The sequence below is a fragment of the Schistocerca gregaria genome, chromosome 8 (assembly GCF_023897955.1).
Source record: "Schistocerca gregaria isolate iqSchGreg1 chromosome 8, iqSchGreg1.2, whole genome shotgun sequence".
NCBI lineage: Eukaryota > Metazoa > Arthropoda > Insecta > Orthoptera > Acrididae > Schistocerca > Schistocerca gregaria.
In genome coordinates this window covers 380,087,741-380,113,602 of record NC_064927.1, presented here as the reverse complement: position 1 = coordinate 380,113,602, position 25,862 = coordinate 380,087,741, and the positions used below count along the sequence as shown (strand labels likewise).

Here is a 25,862-nt window from a genome sequence, read left to right as displayed (position 1 = left end):
CAGCACAGGCCTACACTGATATTTAAAGCACCTTCTTGCTTCCCACAGAGCAGTTCGGGGATGGCGATTGCATCTTTCAACACGATCGAGCACATGTTCATAATGCACGGCCTCTGGCGGAGTGGTTACACGAGAATAACATCCCTTTAACGGACTGCCCTGCACAGATGCCTTACCTGAATCCTACAGAACACATTTGGGATATTTTGGGACGCTGACTTCGCGCCAGGCCTCACAGGCCGACATTGATACCTCTCTCCAGTACAGCACTCCGTGAAGAATGGGCTGCCATTCCCCAAGAAACCTCCCAGCACCTCATTGAATATATGACTGCGAGAGTGGAAGCTGTCATCAAGGCTAAGGGTGGCCAACACCACACTGAATTCCTGCATTACCGCTGGAGGGCGCCACGAACTTGTAAGTCATTTTCAGCCAGGTATCCGGATAATTTAGATCACATAATGTAGGTGTACCAACGTTAAGTAACGCACCTCAACTACAATATTTAGATTGTAATTCTAATTGTTTATTGTTTTAATATTCACACGTTAAACTTCCTACCACAGTGCGGTGTTGCATCCATCTAGTCTTGTTTGTTTTCGTTTTGCACGGGAGGAGGAGGAGGATGGAGGAGGTCATTGTTTAACGTCCCGTCGACAACGAGGTCATTAGAGACGGAGCACAAGCTCTGGTTAGGGAGGGAAATCGGCCGTGCCCTTTGAAAGGAACCATCCTGGCATTTACCTGAAGCGATTTAGGAAAATGACGGAAAACTTGAATCTGGGTGGCCGGACGTGGGTTTGAATCGTCGTCCTCCTGAATGTGAGTTCGTTTTCACAGGAAGCAACGGTAGAGTGCGCTTCTTTGTGTTATGTTTGTCGACCAAATGAACCTGATTTATAAGGGGGAAACAGTTTTTTAGCTACGTCTCATATACGACAGGGTTTTTTGGCATGAGATCTGGAATTCAACATCGTAGGATGGTGAGAGCAGCTATGTGATTAAATGATTTGCAAACAGCTCGAGCCTCCAGTACAGTGGTTAGCAGATACACTATAAGACTATACATATTATAAAAGTGTGTGTGAGTGTTTGTGTGCGTGTTCCACATTTCCTCATAAACCACTGAATCGATTTCAACCAAACTAGGTATACATTTAGCTTAGCATGAGGCTTCAATCGCTATGGGGTTAAGAATCCCTTACTTATGAAGGGGATCGAGGGGGCGGTGAAAATGAAGTCTACCCCGCGGCACGTGAATTCCCAGAATTTGTCAACCCAGTATTTAAGAAGAAGAGCACTTAGAGACTTGCAACAAACTTTACACATAATTATAAGACTTAAAGAAGTCTTTTCTTTCTGACAACCCTTACAAAATGTGAAACGAGAAATGTTTATCTCTAACTACTTTTTCATCGATCATGCAGTTGAAGTACCGCCTGAGACATGGCGATATAATTTATTGCTTCTTTACTACCAACTGTTATCGTTACACATTTTTCAGACTGTATGTACATATATCACGGAATGTATGTGCAAAATTATATCATTATACGGCCCATAGTTGAGGAGACATAAGCCATAGCCGGCCGGGGTGGCCGAGCAGTTCTAGGCTCTACAGTCTGGAACCGCGCGACCACTACGGTCGCGCGGTTAGAATCCTGCCTCGCTCCTGGATGTGTCTGATGTCCTTAGGTTAGTTACGTTTAAGTAGTTCTAACTTCTAGGGGATTGATGACCTCAGAAGTTAAGACCCATAGTGCTCAGAGCCATTTGAACCATTTGAACATAAGCCATAAACAATGAAATGCATTAAAAACGCATTAAAAACTGTCACATCAAGCATGAAGTTTAAATTTATTAAGTTTTTGCTATTAACTCTGTTCGCAATAATTTCCACTGAATGTATCTACACCGCTCTGTTGTTGTACGACATATAGTTCAGGAGATATGACGTCATAAAAAGTGAGATATGCATGACGTTTAATTTTGTTACTTCGTTGCTACTAACTCTATTCGCAACACATTTTGCAGACAATATCCAAATATGTTGCTGAAAGTATTGTAGAACTCATAGTTCAGGAGATACGTCATAAATATGAAGCACGAGGCCAGCCGTTGCGTTGTACAGGAGTTGATGCACAGCTATAAATAGATGGGCAACGGCGGTTTTCTACGCTGGTAATCAATAAAAATGTCTGAAAAACGCAGACAGTGTTCACAGCAAAAGTCTGACAGAAGCTAAATTCGATGCTAACTCAAATATGTAACCAATACACAATGTACTGACCTCAGTGTCGATTAACAGCCCCTGTGTTTAAACTCAGTTACTATGCACAGATCAACTTCACTTGTAGAAATGTGAGTTCTGCTCAAAATCTGGCACAAACAAATCAGAGTCCTGACTGGTCATTAGAAACTGTAAGTCTTCAACAAACTAGTGCCAATATTTTCAAGTTTTTGCAAAAACAGACATAATGTGTTATGGGATAATAGCAATCAGTGATTTTATAATGTTATTTAAAACCCGTCTAGATTGCAAATTTTTTATTCATATGACAGGTTTCGGTTCACTCAGAACCATCTTCAGATCTGATATTTCAGTTACAGGAGTAACCCGTCCAAATCCAGCAACTTTCACATGTGACGTAGCATGGGCAAGTTGCTGGATTTGGACGGGTTACTCCTGTAACTGAAATATCAGATCTGAAGATGGTTCTGAATGAACCGAAACCGGTCATATGAATAAAAAATTTGCAATCAAGACGGATTTTAAGTAACATTATATTTTGAAGTGTCGCGACCAGCGGCATGGAAAATTTCTGTCACCGAAATTGTGCACATCATTAAGACCATAGAGACCATTGAGGCCAGTGAGACATCTTGTCTCTACTAGCTCGTACCAACCGGTGAGAGATTCTAAGATGGTTGGTGTCATCTTAGAGCCCCCCTTCCACGGAAACACTCTGCCTCTACATCATTTAGTGACTTTGTACCTCCACCAGCCTGACCCAAAACGTATACACATAAATGACATCTTAAATCTGATGGCGCCATCAACTGTGCGCTAAAATTTTGATAAAAAATTGGTACGACACACATAATTTAATGTGCAGTAGTTCAACCAAAATTTAAAGTTAAACAAATGCAAAGTTTTGTTGCGGTACTAAATATCAGTTCATAGTCTCGGTGCTATGCACCCCGGCTGGATAGCCGAGAGCGCTAACGCGCCGCTTCCTGGGCTCGGGTAGACGCGCCGGCCCCGGATCGAATCCGCCCGACGGATTAACGACGACGGCCGGTGTGCCGGCCAGCGTGGATGTGGTTTTTAGGCGGTTTTCCATATCCTACTAGGTGAATACAGGGCTGGTCCCCACGTGCCGCCTCAGTTACACGCAGGTATTTGAAACACGTCCCCACTATTTCACGATTTACACTAGATGCAGACAGATGGGGTACACTAATTCTGTCCTGGGGGGTATGGGGTGGCCATGCCATATCCGTACTTAACACTGCACAATGCGGGACAAAGGCAGTATCGAAAGAAAGAAAGTCTCGGTGCAATTCAATATTAAAAGAAATATGAATGTGGCACTTCTTTATTATTGGAATTTTTTCTCATATTTGCAAAGAAGTAATCAGAATAATGGTAGCTGTAATGATAATTTTTAAATTATGGTTGAAACCATAAAATTTTTCAAGAAATTAATTAAAAATCACAATAAAAATATAAACCTTTTTAACTAAATGTTGGGTGTGGTATGTAACAACGTTCACCAATGCTTATTGGGCATCTTCTAATAAATTATACATTGAATTTTAATTAATATTCAATTAAAAGTGTCTAATTGCTTAATCATGTTAGAAAACGTATGGGTAATTTAGTCAGTGTGCATCGCTGAGAACTATACTTACAATGCTTGATCTCCTTTGTTCCACAAATACTGGAGAGCGTTCAATTTTTTTCTGAGCGCAGGTTGGTTTCATTCACGATTCTAATGCGCAATGTTATTTCCTGCTCTTTTGGGTAAGAAACCCTACTTTTTAACATAATCTCCGTTCGATGTTAGGAGCTAACGGCACGATCTGGGAGGACCTGTACGTTCGGATGCTACCAGTCTACTAGTCTTCGTGGGAGCCAACGTCTTGCCGTATCAACAACCTCCCCATGATCCACGTACTGCTTCCCGCGGAGTGCACGCTTCACTGGGCCAAACAGATGGAAGTCGGATGGCGCGAGATCCGGACTGTACGGTGGATCGGGAAGAACAGTCCAATGAAGCTTTGTGAGCTCATCTCTAGTGCGCAGAATTGTGTGAGTCCTTGCGTTATAGTGGCCAATAAGAAGTTTGTTAGCATTCTTGTGGCGACAAACACGCTGATGTCTCTTCTTCAATATTCCTTAGGGTATCACAGTACACTTCAAAGTTGATTGTTGCACCATGAGGGAGGAAATCAAACAAAATTATCCCTTCAGAGTCTCAGAAGACCGTCGCCACAAATCCTCCAGCTGAGGATGCTGCTTTGAACTTTTCTTCGGAGGAGAGGTGGTGTGGCGCCTCTGCATGAATTTCCGTTTTGTTTCCTGTTCAAAGTGATGAACCCATGTTTCCTCGCCTGTAACGGCGTACGAAAAATAATGTTCAAGATCAGCCTCGTAACGCGCAGGCAACACTGCACAGATAGCCCTCCGTTGCTCTTTATGGTCTTCCGTTAGGCGGCGAGGAACCGATCGTGCACACACCTTTCAGTACCCTAACTGGTAGAGCAGAGTGTCAGCACTACCAACAGAGACGGCCAGTTGAGCAGGGAGGTGTCTGATTGTGATGCATCGATCACCGCGAACGAGGTTGCCCGCTCATTCCAACACTGGAGGAGTCAGAGTTGTGTGCAGTCGACCGACACGCGGGCTTGTGCGATGATGATGACAGGTGTCTTGCCTAACGACTCAGCGTGCTTTTGTTCACTGCCAGTTCTCCGTAGACCTTCTGCAAGAGCCCATGAACCTGCGACTCTCTGATCTTCTACCAAAAAAACTCAATGACAGCTGTCTGTTTGGAATGGCCCTCCGTTGCAGACGCCACTTTTGAAGGGTATGTATAGCTTCGCTACGTATCGGGATATTATGGAACTATTCGAACAAATTCTGCATTTTTTCAATCGCAACTGGATGAGAAAAAAAGTGTGTTGCATTACTTACTGAACGCACCTCGTGTTTCAAAATTTATTAAATATCTACCGAATTTTAGTTACAAAACTCCTCTCGGTGCTGTAGATTACATTAATCACAAATTAATTGATTACAAATAGATATGTATACTGGCGGAATTGTTTTTCTCCCGTCTTTAATTTGACGTATCGTCCTGCACTGCATCTTTTACTGTCTGCGCTGTAGGTGCGCAATCGTGAACGATATAAAATATGCTGTTGTGCACGCTAGCGGCGGAACTGATGTTTGAATTTTACATATCCACATGAACGCGCCAACATGGCCGCCACAGTCATGCTTGGGGTCTCCTCGTTGTGAACCGAATGCCTCTTGCGACCAGAAGCTGTCATTCAAGCTCAAATACAGTCGCCCGTGTCACAGTTGATCACATAGTTCATCTTACATAGGCCCAAAGAGATGGTAGTCTGGAGGTGCTAAACCACGACAGATTGGAGGTTGTAATAACAAAGTCCAAAAATATTTGGTCGCTAAACTATTGTGAAGCCTGACGTCATCGTGTAGCAAGCGGAAGTATGTCATCTTCTCAGGACTGAACTGGAAATTAATGCTTTCGCCTTAATCGGTGTCGTCTCGTAGCGGTCTGGTTCGACAGTCGCTTTATGCTCCAAGACATCCAAAAGAACGACATCCTGTCCATCCCAGAAGACGGTGTACATCACTATGGCCGCATATAACTGTGTCTTGCTCTTCTTCTTTGTTGGAGAGTTTACAGATTGTCACCCAGTGAATTTTCCTTTGGTTTTCAGCTTATTGTGGTGACGCGACGTACGTCTCTGGTTATGACTCTGTTCACAAAACTGTAGCGTTTAACTTTGTATTGGTGAAGCTTGTTCTGGTGTAGTATAAGCACCAGCGGTACACATCTCTCACACATTTGCGATTATCAAACATGTGTAATATCTTACCTAATGCATTTCAGCCGGTATTAAGTTCTGCACACTTCCCCATAGTTGTAGCCCGCCGATCATGGTTGAGTTGATCGAAGCGGTGTTCATTATAAGGGAAGGTATCCGAGAAGGGTCCACTAGGACGTGGCTTGTCGTACATGTGTTTTTCATTACTACAGGAGCGCATTCGCTTTTCCTCATACTACTCAAGTCTTCTGTATCGTCCCCACCAGTTCAAATGGCTCTGAGCACTACGGGACTTAACATCTGAGGTCATCAGTCCCCTAGAACTTAGAACTACTTAAACCTGACTAATCTAAGGACATCACACACATCCATGCCCGAGGCAGGATTCGAACCTGCGACCGTAGCGGTCGCGCGGTTCGAGACTGAAGCGCCTAGAACCACTCAGCCACAATGGCCGGCCGTCCCCACCTGTGTTTGCATGTGTCGATGGATTTAAACTGGCGCAATTTTTTCTAGAGCGAGAAACTCAGTGACACCTATCTGCCTTTTACTCATCTCTACTTGGCGGGAGGTTTCTAAAACTAGTTCTACACCAACAAGATCTGTATAGACCACAAAAAGTAAACAAATATTAGGACGCATTAGTTGTGGAATGCCCTTCGAATTTTGATCCACAGCCCGGAAGAAGACATGGTGTACATAGATTTTTTTTTCTTATTCATGTGAGTGTCTATTTAGACTAAGGCTCTAAGCTACCGTTAATTTTTATTTCATTAGATGACACTGAATTACACTGAGGTGACAAAATTCGTGGGATACCTCCTACCGTCGTGTGGGATCTCCTATCGTCCATCGTAGAGCAGCAACTAGGCGTGGCATGGCCTCAACAGGTCCTAGGAAGACACCTGCAGAAATATTGATCCCTGCTGCCTCTATAGCCGTCCATAACTGCGAAAGTGTTGCTGATGCAGGATTTCGTACTTGAATTGACCTCTCCATTATGCCCCATAAATGAGATTCACGTAGTGCGATCTAGGTGACCAAATCATTCACTCCAATTGTTCAGAATGTTCTTCAACCCAGTCGCGAACGACTGTGCCCCAATAACAAATCCAACGTCGTTTGGGAACATGAATTCCATCATTGGCTGCAGATGGTACCCAAAGTAGCCGAACATAACCATTTCCAGTCAGTGATCGGTTCAGTTGGACCAGAACACCCAGTCCATTTCATGTAAGCACAGCCCAAAGCATTATAGAGCCACCACAAGCTTGCACAGTGCCTTGTTGTAAACTTGGGGTCCATGGCTTCTTGGGGTCTGCTCCACACCCGAACCCTGACATCAGCTCTTACCAACTGACCAGTTCGCGGTTTTCCAGTCGTATGCGGCCCTACCGATATGGTCACGAGCCTAGGAGAGGCGCAGCAGGCGACGTCGACCTGTTAGCAAAGGCACTCGCATCGATCGTCTGCTGCCATAGCTCATTAACGTCAAATTTCGTCTCACCCTCCCAACAGATACCTTCATCGTACGGCCCTCATTGATTTCTGCGCTTATTTCACGCAGTTTATTTCTTAGTAGCTCTGACAACCGTACTCAAAAGCCGCTGCTCTCGGTCGTTAAGTAAAGGCCGTTGGCAATAGTTTTGTCCTTGATGAAAGGTAATGCCTAAAATTTGATATCCTCAGCATGCTCTTGACACCGTGAATTCCTTAACGATTTCCATAATGGTATCTCCCATGCATCGAGCTTCAACTACCATTCCACTTTCAAAGTGTGTTAATTCACGTCGTTCGGTCGCAAACCGGTCGGTTACATATTCATATGAATCACTCAAGTACAAATGACAGCATCTCCAATGAACTGCCCTTTTATACCTTGTTGCGGGGTACTGCCACCATCTGTATGTATGCACTGCGCCATGCCATGACGTTTGCCACCTCAGTGTAGTATTTGACATTTATCTGCAGTTATTTTTCTGGGTGAGGAAGTGGAGACTTCCTCATCTGACGGCCATGTTGCCACAGTTCAGGTGTTGAATGTAACAGTTACATAAAGTTAATAATAACGTTGTTATGAGACTTGATGGAGGTGTTATTAGTTTCTGTAATCTTTAATCAATGTTAACTAATACCGGGCTATGGTTTTCTGGCAACATTTCCTCCTTGTGGTATTTGCCTGCAGATAAGAATGAAGAAGTGGAATGAGAAATGATGTGTCAAGCATCACGAAGTGTCAGAGACTTCGTGTAGGTAGTGGGAGGTGGATAGGATTGCAGTTATGCAGGGACACTGATGGTTGGACCCTTCTTTTGATAGGGCGTTGGGATGGAGGTTGTGAGTTGCTGAGATTCGATTTTACAAGAAATGCGGGAAGGTATTTGAGGATATTTGGGAACTTTATCAGGTAGTACAAGGTACAGACGGGTAGGTAACTAGATACGGAAAGTGGATCGGAGTAGATAACACTCTAGGATCGGAAGTAGTGGCAAAACGTGGGAGGAGTGGAGGTCTATACAACGTTTACGTACGTCAGTGTGAGACAGATGAAAGTTTTGAAGTATGTTTGACAGTCGTGTCATTTAGTCCCTTTGTTCGGCGTGTTAGTTGTTTTAAACTATTGTTGCCTGCTTTTAGGGTAACTAGTTGGTGGTGATTCTAATTTATTCTTGACTGAAAATTAGTGCACAGTATGTCAATGATTAATTAACATAAAATAGTTTTATATTTAACTTTGCATTATTTTCGCTATTCTAAATTACAAATGTAATTATTTAACAATAAATGTAACAATTTTTATTTTGACACTAGTTTATAAACCTAAAACAACATTTTAAGACAGAAAATAGATTGTGAATGTGTGGAAGACCTAAACTATTACAGCTGCCGAAGAGTATTGTTTCCTAATTACATCAATTCAGGCACTCTGCTGACTGGTTCTGACAGATATAACTTATAGTTATATACTTCCTAACTACGTACAGGTGAACGTTGAACTCTGAAACTCTCGAGTTACTAATAACACTAACGCAAGTAACAGATTTGGACAGAATCTACGTAAATATTCGCAAACTGTTATACTCTGTTAGAGAGGAAATTGACTGATAGTCACTGCGTATGGCAGCTAAAATGTTCCTCAGAGAAACTCAAGTTCCTCCACTACGGGCACTGCTCGAGTTTCAGTTTCCAGACAGACTATACCATTTACTGTTCTGTTCTCTTATGCGTGTAGACAAAATAACTTCACTGAGTCATGTTTATTTAGTGGAGGTATTTACAATTTATTAAGTGAGTACTTTTTTGCAGTCGTAAAGTGAACTAATGTAAAACAGCCCAACAGCTGGGGCTGTCAATTGTCTACCACACGGGAGAGTCTGTCTCAAGTGTAACTCGCTGTCAACATATTTTAGACAATGTCGATTTCATTGTCTCCACTACCACTGTCTGGAGTACTTTCCGCGGCATGGGGGTATCAAATGCATCTCACTAGCCTCAGATTTGCTAGCATCTGAAGAGAATCAGAAGCTTAAATTACATCCTTCTGCAACAGACGCAGCTGTTATAAAACTTCAGCTGTTTTAACATACGTCAGGCAATGTATTACAGCAGATTACAGTTCTAGACTTGAATATGATTAGTCCCATTCCATCAGACATATTCACATCCATCTTGGAAGGTACACCGTGGATGTGTAGAAAGTGGCACCACTCGACAAATGTAGGCAATTCCTGAATGGAAAAGACTAACACAGCCTACTAGTAGCACCATTAATGGCGAGAGAAGTGCAGTTACTTCTCGGTCAGTCATTAATTCACCACCAAGTGACACAATGCAGTTACACTGCTTTACCGTACACTGTCAATGATGGACAGCAGCAAGATGTCACATTTACCAATCTAGTTCGTTACGAATTTTATATAAGAACTCACTTAACAACTGGAAAACGTACTCACTTAATAAACTGAAAATAACTACACTGTGTAAACACGAGTTCATTGAAGTTATTTTCTACACGCACTTTAAGAGAACAGGACAGGAAACTCTGGAGGGGTATACACTGAGGTGATAAAAGTCATGGGATAGTAGTATACACATATACAGATGGCGGTAGTATCGCGTACGAAAGATATAAAAGGGCAGTGCATTGGAGCAGCTGTCATTTGTTCTCAGGTGATTCATGTGAAAAGGTTCCCGAAGTGATTATGGCCGCACGGTAAACAGACTTTGAACGTGGAATGGTAGTTGGAGCTATATGCAAGTGACAGTCTATTTCGGAAAGCGTTAGGGAATTCAGTATCCCGAGATCCATAGTGTCAAGGATGTGCGATGAACAACAAATTTCATGCATTATATCTCACCGCGGACAACGTAGTGTCCGATGGTCTTCACTCAACTACCGAGAGGAGCGGCGTTTGCGCAAGGTTGTCAGTGCTGACAGACGAGCAACACTGCGTGAAATAACAACAGAAATCAATGCGAGACGTACGGCGAACGTATGCTGTTAGGACAGTGAGGCGAAATTTAACGTTAATGGGCTATAGCAGCAGACAACTGACGCGAGTGCCTTTGAAAACAGCACGACATCGGCCTCAGCGCCTCTCCAGGGCTCGTCACAGTATCGTTTGGACTCTACACGACTGGATATCCGGGACTTTGTCAGAGAGTTCCAATATCAGTTAGTAAGAGCTGATAGTAATGTTCCAGTGTGGCGCAAACCCCAAGAAGTCATGCTGAAACGGTATAGTAGTTTCCGCTCTATAAGCAGCAGGTTTCGCTGCTCGCTCGCACCGGGAAATAGCAACAGAGGCGACTCCGCAGCCAATTTTACTACACGACGCGGCCGGCCGCGGGTGCAACAGAACCCATGTGGACGGGTGGAAAGAAATGTGTCAGGCTTCATAATACGTATTTATATGTGTCGTGTATTATGCATTTCTTGTACGTGGATGTGAATCTGCACATGAACTTTCCTAATGCTCCTCACACCTTTCCGTAAAGCGTGGCCAAATCTTTGTTGGGAAGTAGTTCTGTAGTATAGTAGTGCCAACCTTACTCCTGGCTAGTGGATCAGAGAGACAGCACAGGCAGGTAAAAGTCAAAGACTTTCCAGTGTCACAAGATTTGGGGTGGAGAGGTTGGTCACGGCCAAGTGTTTCGACCCCCCCCCCCCCTCCACCGGGGCCCAGGAAGACCTCCGGGTGCCCGCCATATTCTAGGGGGTGTTACAGAAGACGGGTAAGTGAGCAGACGTGCCCTCAGTGCGTCTGTCTCAATGTTCACGCGTGGAAGAGAGGTATTTGAATATTTGTGCTAATTCTTTTATTTCCAGCTTGGGATTGTGTAAGGTAATGAATGTGCTCGTTTAATTCCGGAAATTTGACCCCCTTTGTTAAAGTATCTGGTCTCCAGTTTGACCATTATTCTCCTCATATGGTGAATGTCCGATGTAAAATATTGGGAGACTTTGGTGGAATACGTTTGGCCAACGCAATTCCGTTTTACCCGTAGAAATGTGTGTGCACATTAGTATATAATACACCCGAGCTATAAGTTGTAAAATTGTAATATCTGTAAACTGAAACAATTGCTGCTATCGCTGTAAAGTCGAGTGATAATGTTTAAAATAAATAGGTAATCAACTGTCATCAATTTTTAACATACCTTAAAAATCACAAAGAAGTCAAGTTAAATGAAGTTATTTAAAATAAAAGCTATAGAATGCAGGGACCCACACATCAGCCCCTTGCCTAGTATCGTACAGAAAGGACACGCTCTCTAGGGAGCGTTCTCAAGCTCCTCTCCCCAGTTACCCGTCGTGCAATTTTGATTCAGGGCTTGACATCAACTTTCATGTGGCGTCGCTAGGCAAGGAGCTAAGACGGTAAACTTTCAATGTACCCAACTTGTCAAAAACACAATGTGCAAACTGCTGGTGGCTTTGTAATGGTGTGGGATGTGTTTAAGTCTGTTTGTAAACTGAAACACGAGGAGCACTTTTAGTGGATAAAGTGACCCTTTAAAGAAGAACACTACAGCTGCCGTACAAGATGACTATGAATCAATTTCGCCCCTAGCAATGAAGAACAGTGTGCAGAGATTTATGTAGATTACGTCAAATAACTTAGCGTTAGCGTTATTAGTAACTCTTATCTCCATTCCATGTAGTTTTAACTCATTTTGTGGAAAATAAATATCCCCAGGATTGTACATGGCGCTTTTGTACTTTTAGCGTAGTGCTTAAAGTGGAGAGTAGCTCATTTTACACCAATGAAAAGCAGCATGATGGCCGTGTTAGGAATTTCAAAGCGAAGGTCAGACACAGCAAAGGAATTTACATGTTAGCGTAGGATGCCTAGCTACTGTCAGAACTCACACAGCTACAATCTGAGTAGCTACTTTCTGCAATTTAGTGGCAGAACTACAGTCAGTCAGACCAAAGTCAGTAAATAAATTATAGTTATCAAATGCCAAGGTTGCATACTGTTTCAGTTTAACATAGGACAGGAAATAAACACACGACGGCTCGAAGTCCAGAATGAGCAATACCTTATTCATATGTGCTATTATTGGGACGCCTCTGTTATAGTACTTTCTGTTTTATTAAAATAGTATTTCATCGTAAGGTTACCATAGTATGCTGAATTACAGTTCTTAGTTGTTGGCAACAAACACCATCTGCGGTAGACACGATCCTTGCGAGGGTTTCGTAGTGCACAACCCTCCTTATTTAGCCACCAGCTGCAAAATATTATGGTCCCACTGCCCTTTGTTCGAGGAGATGTCTTTTCGTACGGGTAAGCTATCAGTTTTTTGTTACGATAAAGACGTCATAACTAGACACCAATAACAATACTTTGTACAAATTCTCTATGCGCAAAAAGATGTTCAAGCTGAAATGCAGTAATAGTCATCGCTTTGTTTTTTGTTACTTTCAATTAGAGCCTGTTATACTTCTACACCCGACTGCTGAACTTTGTCTATTGAATGCTAATGGCGTACTACGGTTAAATCGTGGCTGTTCATGACATTTGTCAGTTATTGAGTCTTTCTGGATGCAGAAAATGAGTCATGATAGAACGAAAAACTTGTCGTGAAACAGTAAAATCCTTTGCTGTTTTGCCCAAAAGCACTCGCTCTACACGCGGTAGAAGGGTTCCGAGCTGCTTTGCTGCCTTCACACCTCTGTCAAACTCAGAGTAAACAATAGGTTGCAAATACACTACTGGCCATTAAAATTGCTACATCACGAAGATGACGTACTACAGACGCGAAATTTAGCCGACGGGAAGAAGATGCTGTGATATGCGAATGATTCGATTTGCAGAGCATTCACACAAGGTTGGCGCCGGTGGCGACACCTACAAGGTGCTGATATGAGCAAAGTTTCCAACCGATTTCTCATACACAAACACCAGCTGACTGGCGTTGCCTGGTGAAACGTTGTTGTGATGCCTCGTGTAAGGAGGAGAAAGGCGTACCATAACGTTTCCGACTTTGATAAAGGTCGGATTGCAGCCTGTCCCAACGGCCTCGTATCACTAGCAGTCGAAATGACAGGCATCTTATCCGCATGGCTGTAACGGATCGTGCAGCCACGTCTCGATCCCTGAGTCAACAGATGGGGAGGTCTGCAAGACAACCACCATGTGCACGAACAGTTCGACGACGTTTGCAGCAGCATGGACTATCAGCTCGGAGACCATGGCTGAGGTTACCCGTGACGCTGCATCACAGACAGGAGCGCCTGCGATGGTGTACTCAATGACGAACCGGGTGCACGAATGGCAAATCGTGAATTTTTCGGATGAATCCAGGTTCTGTTTACAGCATCATGATGGTCGCATCCGTGTTTGGCGATATCGCGGTGAACGCACACTCTAAGCGTGTATTCGTCATCGCCATACTGGCGTATCGCCTGGAGTGATCGTATCGGGTGCCATTGGTTACACGTCTCGGTCACCTCTTGTTAGCATTGACGGCACTTTGAACTGTGGACGTTACATTTCAGAATATGTTACGACCCGTGGCTCTACCCATTATTCGATCCCTGCGAAACCCTACATTTCAGTCAGATAATGCACGACCGCAAATTGCAGCTCCTGTACGGGTCTCTCTGGATACAGAAAATGGTCGACTGCTGCCCTGGTCAGCACGTTCTCGAGATCTCTCACCAATTGAAAACGTCTGGTCAATGGTGGCCGAGCAACTGGCTCGTCACAATACGCCAGTCACTACTCTTGATGAACTGTGCAATCATGTTGAAGCTGCACGGGCAGCTGTACCTGTACACGCCATCCAAGCTCTGTTTGACTCAATGCCCAGGCGTATCAAGGCTGTTAATACGGCTTGAGGTAGTTGTTTTGGGTTCTGCTGTCTCAGGATCCATGCACCCAAATTGCGTGAAAATGTAATCACATGTTATTTCTAGTATAATATATTTGTCCAATGAATACCCGTTTATCATCTGCATTTCTTCTTGATTAAGCAGCGTTAATAGCCAATAGTGTGTTAGACATTCTGCAACTTTGCGACACTGTTTTACAACGTTTGAACAACGTTCATAAATTTCGAGCACGCAATATTCAATATGTAACTGCAAGATAAAAGAACTTCAAATTAGAAAATGACAGTTGATTAAACAGTCGTAGAGCCGCAATCACCTGGTCGTCCGACACATGATGATATTGTGCAAGTGGTGTGTGGCCGGTAGACGCCTGCCGGGGGCCGCTGTAGGCCAAGGAAACACCAGAGCATAAACTTGGTCGTGACACAACGGCGACCTGTGTGGTGGAATTGTTGTGAAGATTTCTGGTATTACAGGTGGGTTAGAAAGTGAATGGAACTATTTTTGAGCTCCATCAGCTTGACTACCTTCAGGGACACCCGAAATCCGACTAAGAAAAAGAGATAGAGTGGATTCGATCTCGCGACTTCGTGGCTACCTTGTGCGATATTTACCAGTCGGCCACGAGCAGTTATAGCCTTGCAGTCTCTCTAGGAAGCGACCTCCAGACACTTTCGCACTCTTCAGTGTTGCTAGATCATGCATGTCACCGTCCTTAGAATTCTAAGGGGTGATCGACTTCATTGGCTCTCTTAGAGAAAGACTCAGTCTTAGCCTCTGCAGCGGCCGGCAGGTGATCAATTTTTTTGTCTAAGACTGTGTCACATTCTCCTCCCTCCGTCATCATAGTTATTTGACGTACAGTTCGATCGAGTCTGTTACCACAGGAAGTCATAAATCAAAAGGAGTTGTTGAAGATCGCAAATCCATGAATTCAGAGGCAAAACACTTCATCCTTGCCAAGAAGACTCCCAATGATCACATCGATCGTCTACCTAACGGTGTAGCACACCCCACTGGAAAAGTCCCGATAAACCCAAGAAGATTTAAAAAACCAAAGGAAGCCAGAGAACTGTCTGAGGAAGTCTTCTTCCGATGGCCCACTCCAGACAGTCATCCAAATGAATGCAGTGATTTAACAACAATGCTGTTTCTTGAGCATTTTTAATTTGTCTTGAGGTGTCTTTCATACTTTCATTTTTCATTTCACGTAATAAACGTCCTATTTCACTTGAGCAGTCCGGCTCCGTAGCGCAGCGGTAGCGTTACTACCTACCACGCATGGGGGCCCGGGTTCGATTCCTGGCAGGGGACTGGGTGTTGTGTGCCCTTCATCACCATTTTCACCATCACTGACACGCAAGTCGCCGAAGTGGCATCAACTAAAAAGACTCGCAATTCGGCGGCCGAACCCCGAAGGGGATATCCCAGCCAATAAATGCCATACGTTCATTTCCACAGCCGTAACTTGAACCTAGGTCTCCTTGTTTACTAGACAGGTGTGGTAGCCATAACAACGCCGCAGCAATACAGCTAACATACTTGCACACTTCATGTGTTCAGCTTATTTTAACCTACTTAGATAGTCCCTATTGTCGAGGCTCTCCGTTAGTGCAATAGCACCCCAGTATTGGATGTAATGTGGAAATCCTGCCTGTACCTCAGGTGTAGGCGTTCTATAGATGACACAAATATCTCAAGGAAAATTTAATTATATCAAGTCAGTTGTCAAGAAATATCTACATCTACATCTACATTTATACTTCGCAAGCCACCCAACGGTGTGTGGCAGAGGGAACTTTACGTGCGACTGTCATTACCTTCCTTTTCTGTTCCAGTCGCGTATGGTTCGCCGGAAGAACAACTGCCGGAAAGCCTCCATGCGCTCTCGAATCTCTCTAATTTTACATTCGTGATCTCCTCGGGAGGTATAAGTACGGGTAAGCAATATATTCGATACCTCATCCAGAAAGCACGCTCTCGGAACCTGGACAGCAAGCTACACCGCGATGCAGAGCGCCTCTCTTGCAGAGTCTGCCACTTGAGTTTGCTAAACATCTCCATAACGCTGTCACGCTTACCAGATAACCCTGTGACGAAACGTGCTGCTCTTCTTTGGACCTTGTCTATATCCTCTGTCAACCCGACATGGTACGGATCCCACACTGATGAGCAATACTCAAGTATAGGTCAAACGAGTGTTTTGTAATCAACCTACTTTGATGATGGACTACATTTTCTAAGGACTCTCCCAATGAATCTCAACCTGGTACCCGCCTTACCAACTATTAATTTTATATGATCATTCCATTTCAAATCGTTCCGCACGCATACTCCCAGACATTTTACAGAAGTAACTACTACCAGTGTTTGTTCCGCTGTCATATAATCATACAATAAAGGATCCTTCTTTCTATGTATTCGCAATACATTACATTTGTCTATGTTAAGGGTCAGTTTCCACTCCCTGCACCAAGTGCCTATCCGCTGCAGATCTTCCTGCATTTCGCTGCAATTTTCTAATGCTGCAACTTCTCTGTACACTACAGCATCAGCTGCGAAAAGCCGCATGGAACTTCCGACAATATCTACTAGGTCATTTATATATGTTGTGAAAAGCAATGGTCCCGTAACACTCCCCTGTGGCACGCCAGAGGTTACTTTAACGTCCTTAGACGTATCTCCATTGAAAACAACATTCTGTGTTCTGTTTGTTAAAAACTCTTCAATCCAGCCACACAGCTGGTCTGATGTTCCGTAGGCTCTTACATTGCTTATCAGGCGACAGTGCGGAACTGTATCGAACGCCTTCCGGAAGTCAAGGAAAATGGCATCTACCTGTGAGCATGTACCAAATATTTTGTGGGTCTCATGAACAAATAAAGGGAGCTGGGTCTCACACGATCGCTGTTTCCGGAGTCCATGTTGATTCCTACATTCTGTCGCAGTTTTCCCATCTACGCTCTCCTCAATCTCAGACAGCGTGGCGTAGTCGCGTGAGAAGTGTGCATCTAGGTGGGAAAGGTATAGAATACAAGCAAGAACATCACTCAGATGTGGATACGTTTCCGTTCCTAAGCCAGAATGTAGACTTCGCTCTCGTCCGCAGCATTCAACAACACTACTGGTTTCCGCTCTTGAGGAAGAATGGGCCGCGATTCCTCCACAGACATCCAGACACCTCATTAACTGTGTCTCAGGCAGAGTTCAAGTTTTGATAAAGATGAAGCGTAGATCAACCCATTTTAATGTCCACTAATGTTTGTAATAATTGAATCACCGAGACCGAGAGATGAAATCACAATGAAATTTATTCCAACGATTAGGGACGTGACACTTCACGGATGACTAGCATTTCAGACCAGTACATGCACTGTGACTGTGGAAATTCACTGAGGAGTAGCGCCACCACATGCTGCAATGAGAGCCGCTAGTCCTCGTCGCATAGAATCAAAGAGGTGATGGGAATACTTTGCTATGTGGGTTGCAGGCGCGTCCACAAAGCATCAGCCGTGGCTGCAGGGGGACTTGGACGAACATGTTGCCGATCGACATTATCACAGACATGTTCGATGGGCGACATGTCAGGCGAATAGGCAGGCCAGGGAAGCAATGGTACCCGTCACATTTCTAGCCACATGTGGCCAAGCGTTGTCCAACTGAAATATGTCACGTGGAATGGCCAGCAGGAAGAGCTGTAAAACCTCCCGTGCTGTAGTGTTCCAGTGCAGTCCAACCTCAGTCCACAGTCACATCTGATTGTTCCATAAATCTGAATATTGCATGACTGGATCATCTGAACAATTGAGACCCATAATGAGGTTCCTTTCAAACTCTGTCAAATGTTCATAGATCTGTCTCTCAGTGGTACGTGCATCTCTGTGTCCTTCACAGCGATCACTCGATATCTATGTTCTCGCCCCTTATACACCCAACAAGGCTAGGTAACAGCAGTGAATAGGAACAACACTAATACACTCTGATCGGAGTTCTATCGGTTACAGAGAATCGGAGCTCTAATCATTTACGTACTTGCCGATGGTGTACGTATATACACACACACATCAAAAACGTTTTGCATCACCTCGGTTCCGAGAGTTCCGGAACTTGTACAGAAAACTGGAGTAGGAGATCAACATAAACATAAAAAAATGGCTCTGAGCACTATGGGACTCAAGTGCTGATTTCATAAGTCCCCTAGAACTTAGAACTACTTAAACCTAACTAACCTAAGGACAACACACACATCCATGCCCGAGGCAAGATTCGAACCTGCAACCGTAGCGGTCGCGCGGTTCCAGACTGTAGCGCCAGACCCGCTCGGCCACCACAACATAAACATCATTTCCACCCTTTTTATTGCTCATGATAACCACACATGCATGTCGTACCACTATACAGCGAGGCTTTCAATGATGTTGGTCCAGATTGCTGTACATGCCGGTACCTCTAATACTCAGTAGTACGTTCTCTTGCACTGATGCATGCCTATATTCGTCGTGGCATACTGTCCACACGTTCATCAAGGCATTGTTGGTCCAGATTGTCCTACTCCTCAATGGTGATTTGACGTAGATCCCTTAGAGTGGTTGGTGGGTCACGTCCCTGTTCAATCTATCCCAGGCATGTTCGATACGTTTTATGTCTGGAGACCATTCCAGCCACTCTAGTCGAGCGCTGTCTTAATCCTTTGGGATGTCATTCACAAGATGTGCACGATGGGGGCGCGAATTATCTGCCTGACCGGGTTGCCTCCAAACGCGTCTCCGACGATTGTCTGGTTGAAGGCATATGCGACACTCATCGGTGAAGAGAAAGTGATGCCAATCCTGAGCGGTCCATTCTGAATGTTGTTGGGTCCATCTGTACCGCGCTGCGTAGTGTCGTGGTTGCAAAGATAGTCCTCGCCATGGACCTCGGGAGTGAATTTGTTCATCATACAGCATATTGCGCACAGTTTGAATCATAACACGACGTCTTGTGGCTGCACGAAAAGCATTAATCAACATGGTGGCGTTGCTGTCAGGGTTCCTCCGAGCCGTAATCCGTAGGTAGCGTTCGTCCACTGCAGTAGTAGCCCCTGGGAGGATTGAGCGAGGCATGTCATCGACAGTTCCTGTTTCTCTGTATCTCTTCCAAGTCCGAAGAAGATCGCTTTGGTTCACTCCGAGACGCCTGGACACTTCCCTTGTTGAGAGCCCTTCCTGGCACAAAGTAACAATGCGGACGCGATCCAACCGCGATATTGATCGTGTAGGCATTGTTGAACTACAAACAACACGATCTGTGTACCTCTTTCGTGGTGGAATGACTGGAACTGATCGGCTGTCCGACCGCATACGTCTAATAGTCGCTACTCATGCATGGTTGTTTACATATTTGGGTGGATTTAGTGACTTCTCTTAACAGTCAAAGGAACTGTGTCTGTGATACAATATCCACTGTCAATGTCTATCTTCTGGAGTTCTGGGAATCGGGGTGATGCAATAATTTTGTGATGTGTGTATACGAAGTTACATTCACGTATGACGATGTGTTGCAGGTGCTTAACTTCCTTTTCAGGATATCTATTACTACGAAACTGACTTGTATGTGAGGGAGGCACATTCTTTTATAACATACGCAATACATCGCATCTCCAAAATCATAAATCAACTAATGTTTGGAAAATCGTAAGCTTATCTAAACTTTGGTCACGAATATAATAAATGAACATATACTCCTTGTTGCGAAATCCTACAATGAATAGATCGACACTCACAGTAAAAACTATTCAAGTAGAAAATAAGTACTTGATTCTCGACGCGTGACGCTTGACATTCGATTCGTCACATGTGGTTAATATAACGTTCAGTTTTCGACTAATTACGTAATATTCACGAGCCCACCTCCATTTACAATGGTAAAATCTAAAGAAGTATTTGCTATTCATGTTGTCTGTCCCTCGTTTTATTATTTTCTTGTGTTGCAGCCTACGTCAAGACCGTGAGGCTACCAACTGATATGATGAAAGAAGATCTTGTGGGTAGAATGGGCATCGTCGCCGGATGGGGGAGGACACATATTCGTAAGTTCACTTTCTACTTGCTAATATTATTAGGTTATTGGTCTAAAAATTTAGCCCCAGAAATTCCACTTAAAAATCACCAGTCTTAAGTCTCAGCGTTTGGCGATCGGCGTATAAAAATGGGATGCTAAAGCTGGTAAATATCTATGGACAGTGGGAAATTAATTTAGCCTTTACGACTGTTACTTAACATTTATTCTGTGTCATTGTTGTTCAAATTTTCAAACAGATTGCGCAGAGAGAGATTTTGCGTATCCTTGATAAATTGCTTAGATTGTGTTTTTTGATCGTGAACTACTTTCTCATCACTATTTTCAACAGATGACATCGCTACGAACTGCAACCTTAGTAACAGAGGTAATAAGTAAAACTACAACGGAGGGGTATCTGTTGAGAGGCCAGACAAGCGTGTGGTTCCTGAAGAGGGGCAAAAGCCTTTTCAGTAGTTGCAGGGGCAACAGGCTGGATGATTGACTGATCTGGCCTTGTATCACTAACCAAAACGGCCTTGCTGTGCTGGTATTCCGAACGGCTGAAAGCAACGGAAACTACAGCCGTAATTTTTCCCGAGGGCATGGTGCTTTACTGTATGGTTAAATGATGATGGCGTCCTCTTTGGTAAAATATTCCGGAGGTAAAATAGTCCCCCATTTGGATCTCTAGGTGGGGACTACTCAGGAGGACTTCGTTATCAGAAGAAAGAAAACTGGCGTTCTATGGATCAGAGCGTGGACTCTCAGATCCCTTAATCAGGCAGGTAGATTAGAAAATTTAAGGAGGGAAAGGAACAGGTTAAAGTTAGATATAGTGAGAATTAGTGAAGTTCGGAGGCAGGAGGAACAAGCCTTCTGGTCAGGTCAATACAGGGTTATAAATACAAAATCCAACAGGGATAATGCAGGAGTAGATTTAATAATTAATAAGAAAACAGGGATGCGGGTAAGCTACTACAAACAGCATAGTGAACGCATTATTGTGGCCAAGACGAAGCCCACTCCTACCACAGTAGTACAAGTTCATATGCCAACTAGCTTTGCAGATGATGAAGAGATTAATGAAATGTATGATGAGATAAAAGAAATTATTCAGATAGTGAAGGCAGATGAAAATTTAATAGTCATAGATGACTGGAACTCGACAGCAGGAAAAGGAAGAGAAGGAAACGTAGTAGGTGAATATGGAATGTGAGTAAGGAATGTTAGTAAGGAATGAAAGAGGAAGCCGTCTGGTAGAATTTTGCACAGAGAATAACACTTGGTTCAAGAATCATAAAAGAAGGTTGTGCACATGGAAGAAGTCTGGAGATACTGGAAGGTGTCAGATAGATGATATAATGGTAAGACAGAGATTTAGGAATCAAGATTTAAGTTCTAAGACATTTCCAGTGGCAGTTGTGGACTCTGAGCACAATCTATTGGTTATGAACTGTAGATTAAAACTGAAGAAACTGCAAAAAGGTGGCAATTTAAGGAGATGGGACCTGGATCAATTGAAAGAACTAGAGATTGTAGAGTGTGTCAGGGAGAGCATTAGGGAACGATTAACGAGAATGTGGGAAGAAATGCAGTAGAAGGAGAATGGGTAGCTTTGAGAGATGAAATAGTGGAAGGACCAGAGGATCAAGTAGGTAAATAGACGAGGCCCAATAGAAATCCTTGGGTAACAGAAGAGATATTGAATTTAATTGATGAAAGGAGAAAATACAACAATGCAGTAAATGAAGCAGGCAAAAAGGAATACAAACGTCTCAAAAATGAGATCAACAGGAAGTGCAAAATGACTAAACAGGGATGGCTAGAGGACAAATGTAAGGCTGTAGAGGCTTATCTCACTAGGGGTAAGATAGATACTGCCTACAGGAAAATTAAAAGCACCTTTGGATAAAAGAGAACCACTTGCATGAATATCAAGAGCTCACTTGGGAACCCAGTTCTAAGTACAGAAGGGAAAGCAGAAAGGTGTAAGGAGTATACAGAGGGTCTATACAAGGGTGATGTACTTGAGGACAATGTTATGAAAATAGAAGAGGATGTAGATGGAGATGAAATGGGAGGTATGATACTGCATGAAGAGTATGACAGAGCACTGAAAAACTTTAGTCGAATCAAGGCCCCAGGAGTAGGCACCATTCCATTAGGACTACTGATAGCCTTGGGAGAGCCAGTCATGACAAAACTCTACCATCTGGTGAGCAAGATGTATGAGGCAGGCGAAATACCCTCAGACTTCAAGAAGAATATAATAATTCCAATCCCAAAGAAAGCAGATGTTGACAGATGGGAAAATTACCGAGCTATCAGTTTAATAAGTCATGGCTGCAAAATACTAACACGAATTCTTTGCAGACGAATGGAAAAACTGGTAGAAGCGGATCTCGGGGATGATCAGTTTGGATTCCGTAGAAATGTTGGAACACGTGAGGCAATACTGACCCTACAACTTATCTTAGAAAATAGATTAGGGAAAGGCAAACCTACGATTCTAGCATTTGTAGACTTACAGAAAGCTTTTGACAATGTTGACTAGAATACTCTCTTTCAAATTCTGAATGTGGCAGGGGTAAAATACAGGGAGCGAAAGGCTATTTACAATTTATATAGAAAGCAGATGGCACTTGTAAGAGTCGAGGGGCATGAAAGGGAAGCAGTGGTTGAGTACGGGGTGAGACAGGGATGTAGACTATCCCCGATGTAATTCGATCTGTATATTGAGCAAGCAAAAAAGGAAACAAAAGAAAAATTAAAAGTAGGATTTAAAATCCACGGAGAACAAATAAAAACTTGGAGGTTCGCCAATGACATTGTAATTCCGTCAGAGACAGCAAAGGACTTGGAAGAGCAGTTGAACGGAATGGACAGTGTCTTGAAAGGAGGGTATAAGATGAACATCCACAAAAGCAAAACGAGGGTAATGAAATGTAGTCGAGTTAATTCGGGTGATGCTGAGAGAATTAGATTAGGAAATGAGACAGTTAAAGTAGTAAAGGGGTTTTGCTATTGAGCAAAATAACTGATGATGGTCGTAGTAGAGAGGATATAAAACGTAGACTTGTAATGGCAAGGAAAGTTTTTCTGAAGGAGAGACATTTGTTAACATCGAGTATAGATTTCAGTGTCAGGAAGTCGTTTCTGAAAGTATTTGTATGGAGTGTAGCCATGTATGGAAGTGAAACATGGACGATAAATAATTTGGACAAGAGGAGAATAGAAGCTTTCGAAAAGTGGTGCTACAGAAGAATAATGAAGATTAGGTGGGTAAATCACATAACTAATGAGGAGGTATTGAATGAAAGTGCGGAGAATAGAAATTTGTGTCACAACTTGACTAGAAGCATGGATCGGTTGGTAGGACATATTCTGAGACATCAAGGGATCATAAATTAAGTATTGGAGGGCAGCATGGAGGGTAAAAATCGTAGAAAGAGACCAAGAGATGAATACGCGAAACAGATTCAGGAGGATGCAGGTTGCAGTAGGTACTGGGAGATGAAGAAGCTTGCACAGGATAGAGTAGGATGGAGAGCTGCATCAAACCAGTCCACAACAACAACAATCCATCAAAAGTCTCTTTACTAAAGAAAATATTCAGACTGATTGGATACAATTAAAACTGTGACCGCAAATAGCAACGACAATCCTAATATAATTAAATGACGCTACATGGTTCCAGAGACCTTTTCAAGTCTCAAACACCCATTTCTGAGTTTCAGGCAGGATCTCACGTTTCATTTCATGCTGAGGTGCTAGTCGAATACAGCTGAAGAGCCTCTGCAACGCTTTTCGAGTTTAGGTGGAATATCGAGAGGGTTGAGGTGTGAATGGGTAGGGAGGCGTGCTAACAGACTCCGCGCAGTCCTGTAAAGCCATTGTGATAGGGAGCTTAGTGGTTAGTGTATCTGCCCAGCGATCAGGAGATCCGAGATCCAAATGGTAGAAATTTTCATTAGTTGCATCAAACTGCAAATATGAATCCTAATATTGTTGATGAAACATAGAGAAGGAAAATCAGTGGAAAATGTGCAAACAATAACAAACGAAATAAGATTAGAGAAAGTAGAAAAAAATAAAAATGCGTTACGTTAACATATGTGGGAAATATTTATCAAAAAAATAAATAATACGTGTCGTAATATTAATGTAAAAATTAGCTTCTCCACAGAGAAGAAGCTAGGTACGATGACAATTAACAGAACAGTGAAAGCTCAAAACTACGACCAATGAAAAATACCTAACATTAAGTGCAGCGACGGTGACATTTTGTACATTGGACAACCTGGACGAAGAACTAGTATAAGATACAAGGAACATATAACAAACAACATCTCCCCATTTACTATGTGTCTTCCAGAAAATCGACACACTGCATGAGACGTACGCACAAATCTTTCCAGTCTTCATCGAGCCGAAAAAGGATACTACATAAGCATCCTGAAGAAATAGAAATCTATACACATCTGATAAAAAATCAGAATAACGTCTTAAAGAAGGAACAGAACTTAATATATATGTTGAGATGTTCATTAAAAATCTTATGGGTGACGGACAATGGAGAGCAAGAGATAATCCTAAATTTTATGTACACTATGAACTGATTGTCATAAAAGTTATAAACTTAAGAGCGAACCATATCTCTGCCACGTAAATCGAAGACGGCCTAATACTATGCACAGCGGGTGAAAGAATCCGCGAAACTCCACGCCTTACTGCTATAGTCAATTGCACAGCTTTACTCTGCCTCTCAGAGCATAATACGCAAGGAGACGGACTGATACCAGCATATTGTATACAGCCATGAAGTCGAGACACTATCTGAACATTGTCAGAGTACCACGAAGGTATAGAAATGTAGAAGTAGAAGTAGATGCATAACGAAATCTCAGTAACAACTCTTTCAGCGCCACACGTAAGTAAATGTAATTGGAAAAGAACCAGAAAAAGAAAGAATTAAAAGTGTGCAATTCTGCAAGTTTTTCACACTTGGATCTACACTAAAGCGGCAAGGAAACTGTTATAGGCATGCGTATTCAAGTACAGAGATATGTGGACAGGCAAAATATGGCGCTGCGGTCGACAATGCCTATGTAAGACAACAAGTGTCTGCGCAGTTGTTAGATCGGTTATTGCTGCTACAATGGCAAGTTATCGAGTTGTATGTGAGTTTGAACGTGGCGCTATAGTCGGCGCCCGAACAATGGGACACAGGATCTCCGAGGTAGCGATGAAGTGGGGATTTTCCCTTACGACCATTTCACGAGTGTTCCGCGAATATCCGGAACCCGGTAAAACATCAAATCTCCGACATCACTGCGGCCAGAAAATGATCCAGCAAGGATGGGACCAACGACGACTGAAGAGAATCGTTCAAAGC

At 43.2% G+C, this 25,862-nt stretch overlaps 1 protein-coding gene across 1 annotated transcript in view; it reads left to right on the top strand.

Annotated features, from left to right (window-relative positions):
- LOC126284619 (complement factor D-like) overlaps nucleotides 1-25,862 on the top strand; it is a 174,766-nt gene that overhangs the window by 131,392 nt on the left and 17,512 nt on the right. Inside the window, exon 7 of the mRNA XM_049983688.1 lies at nucleotides 20,400-20,495. Coding sequence (XP_049839645.1) covers nucleotides 20,400-20,495 — 96 coding nt within the window. The remainder of the gene's footprint in view (nucleotides 1-20,399; nucleotides 20,496-25,862) is intronic.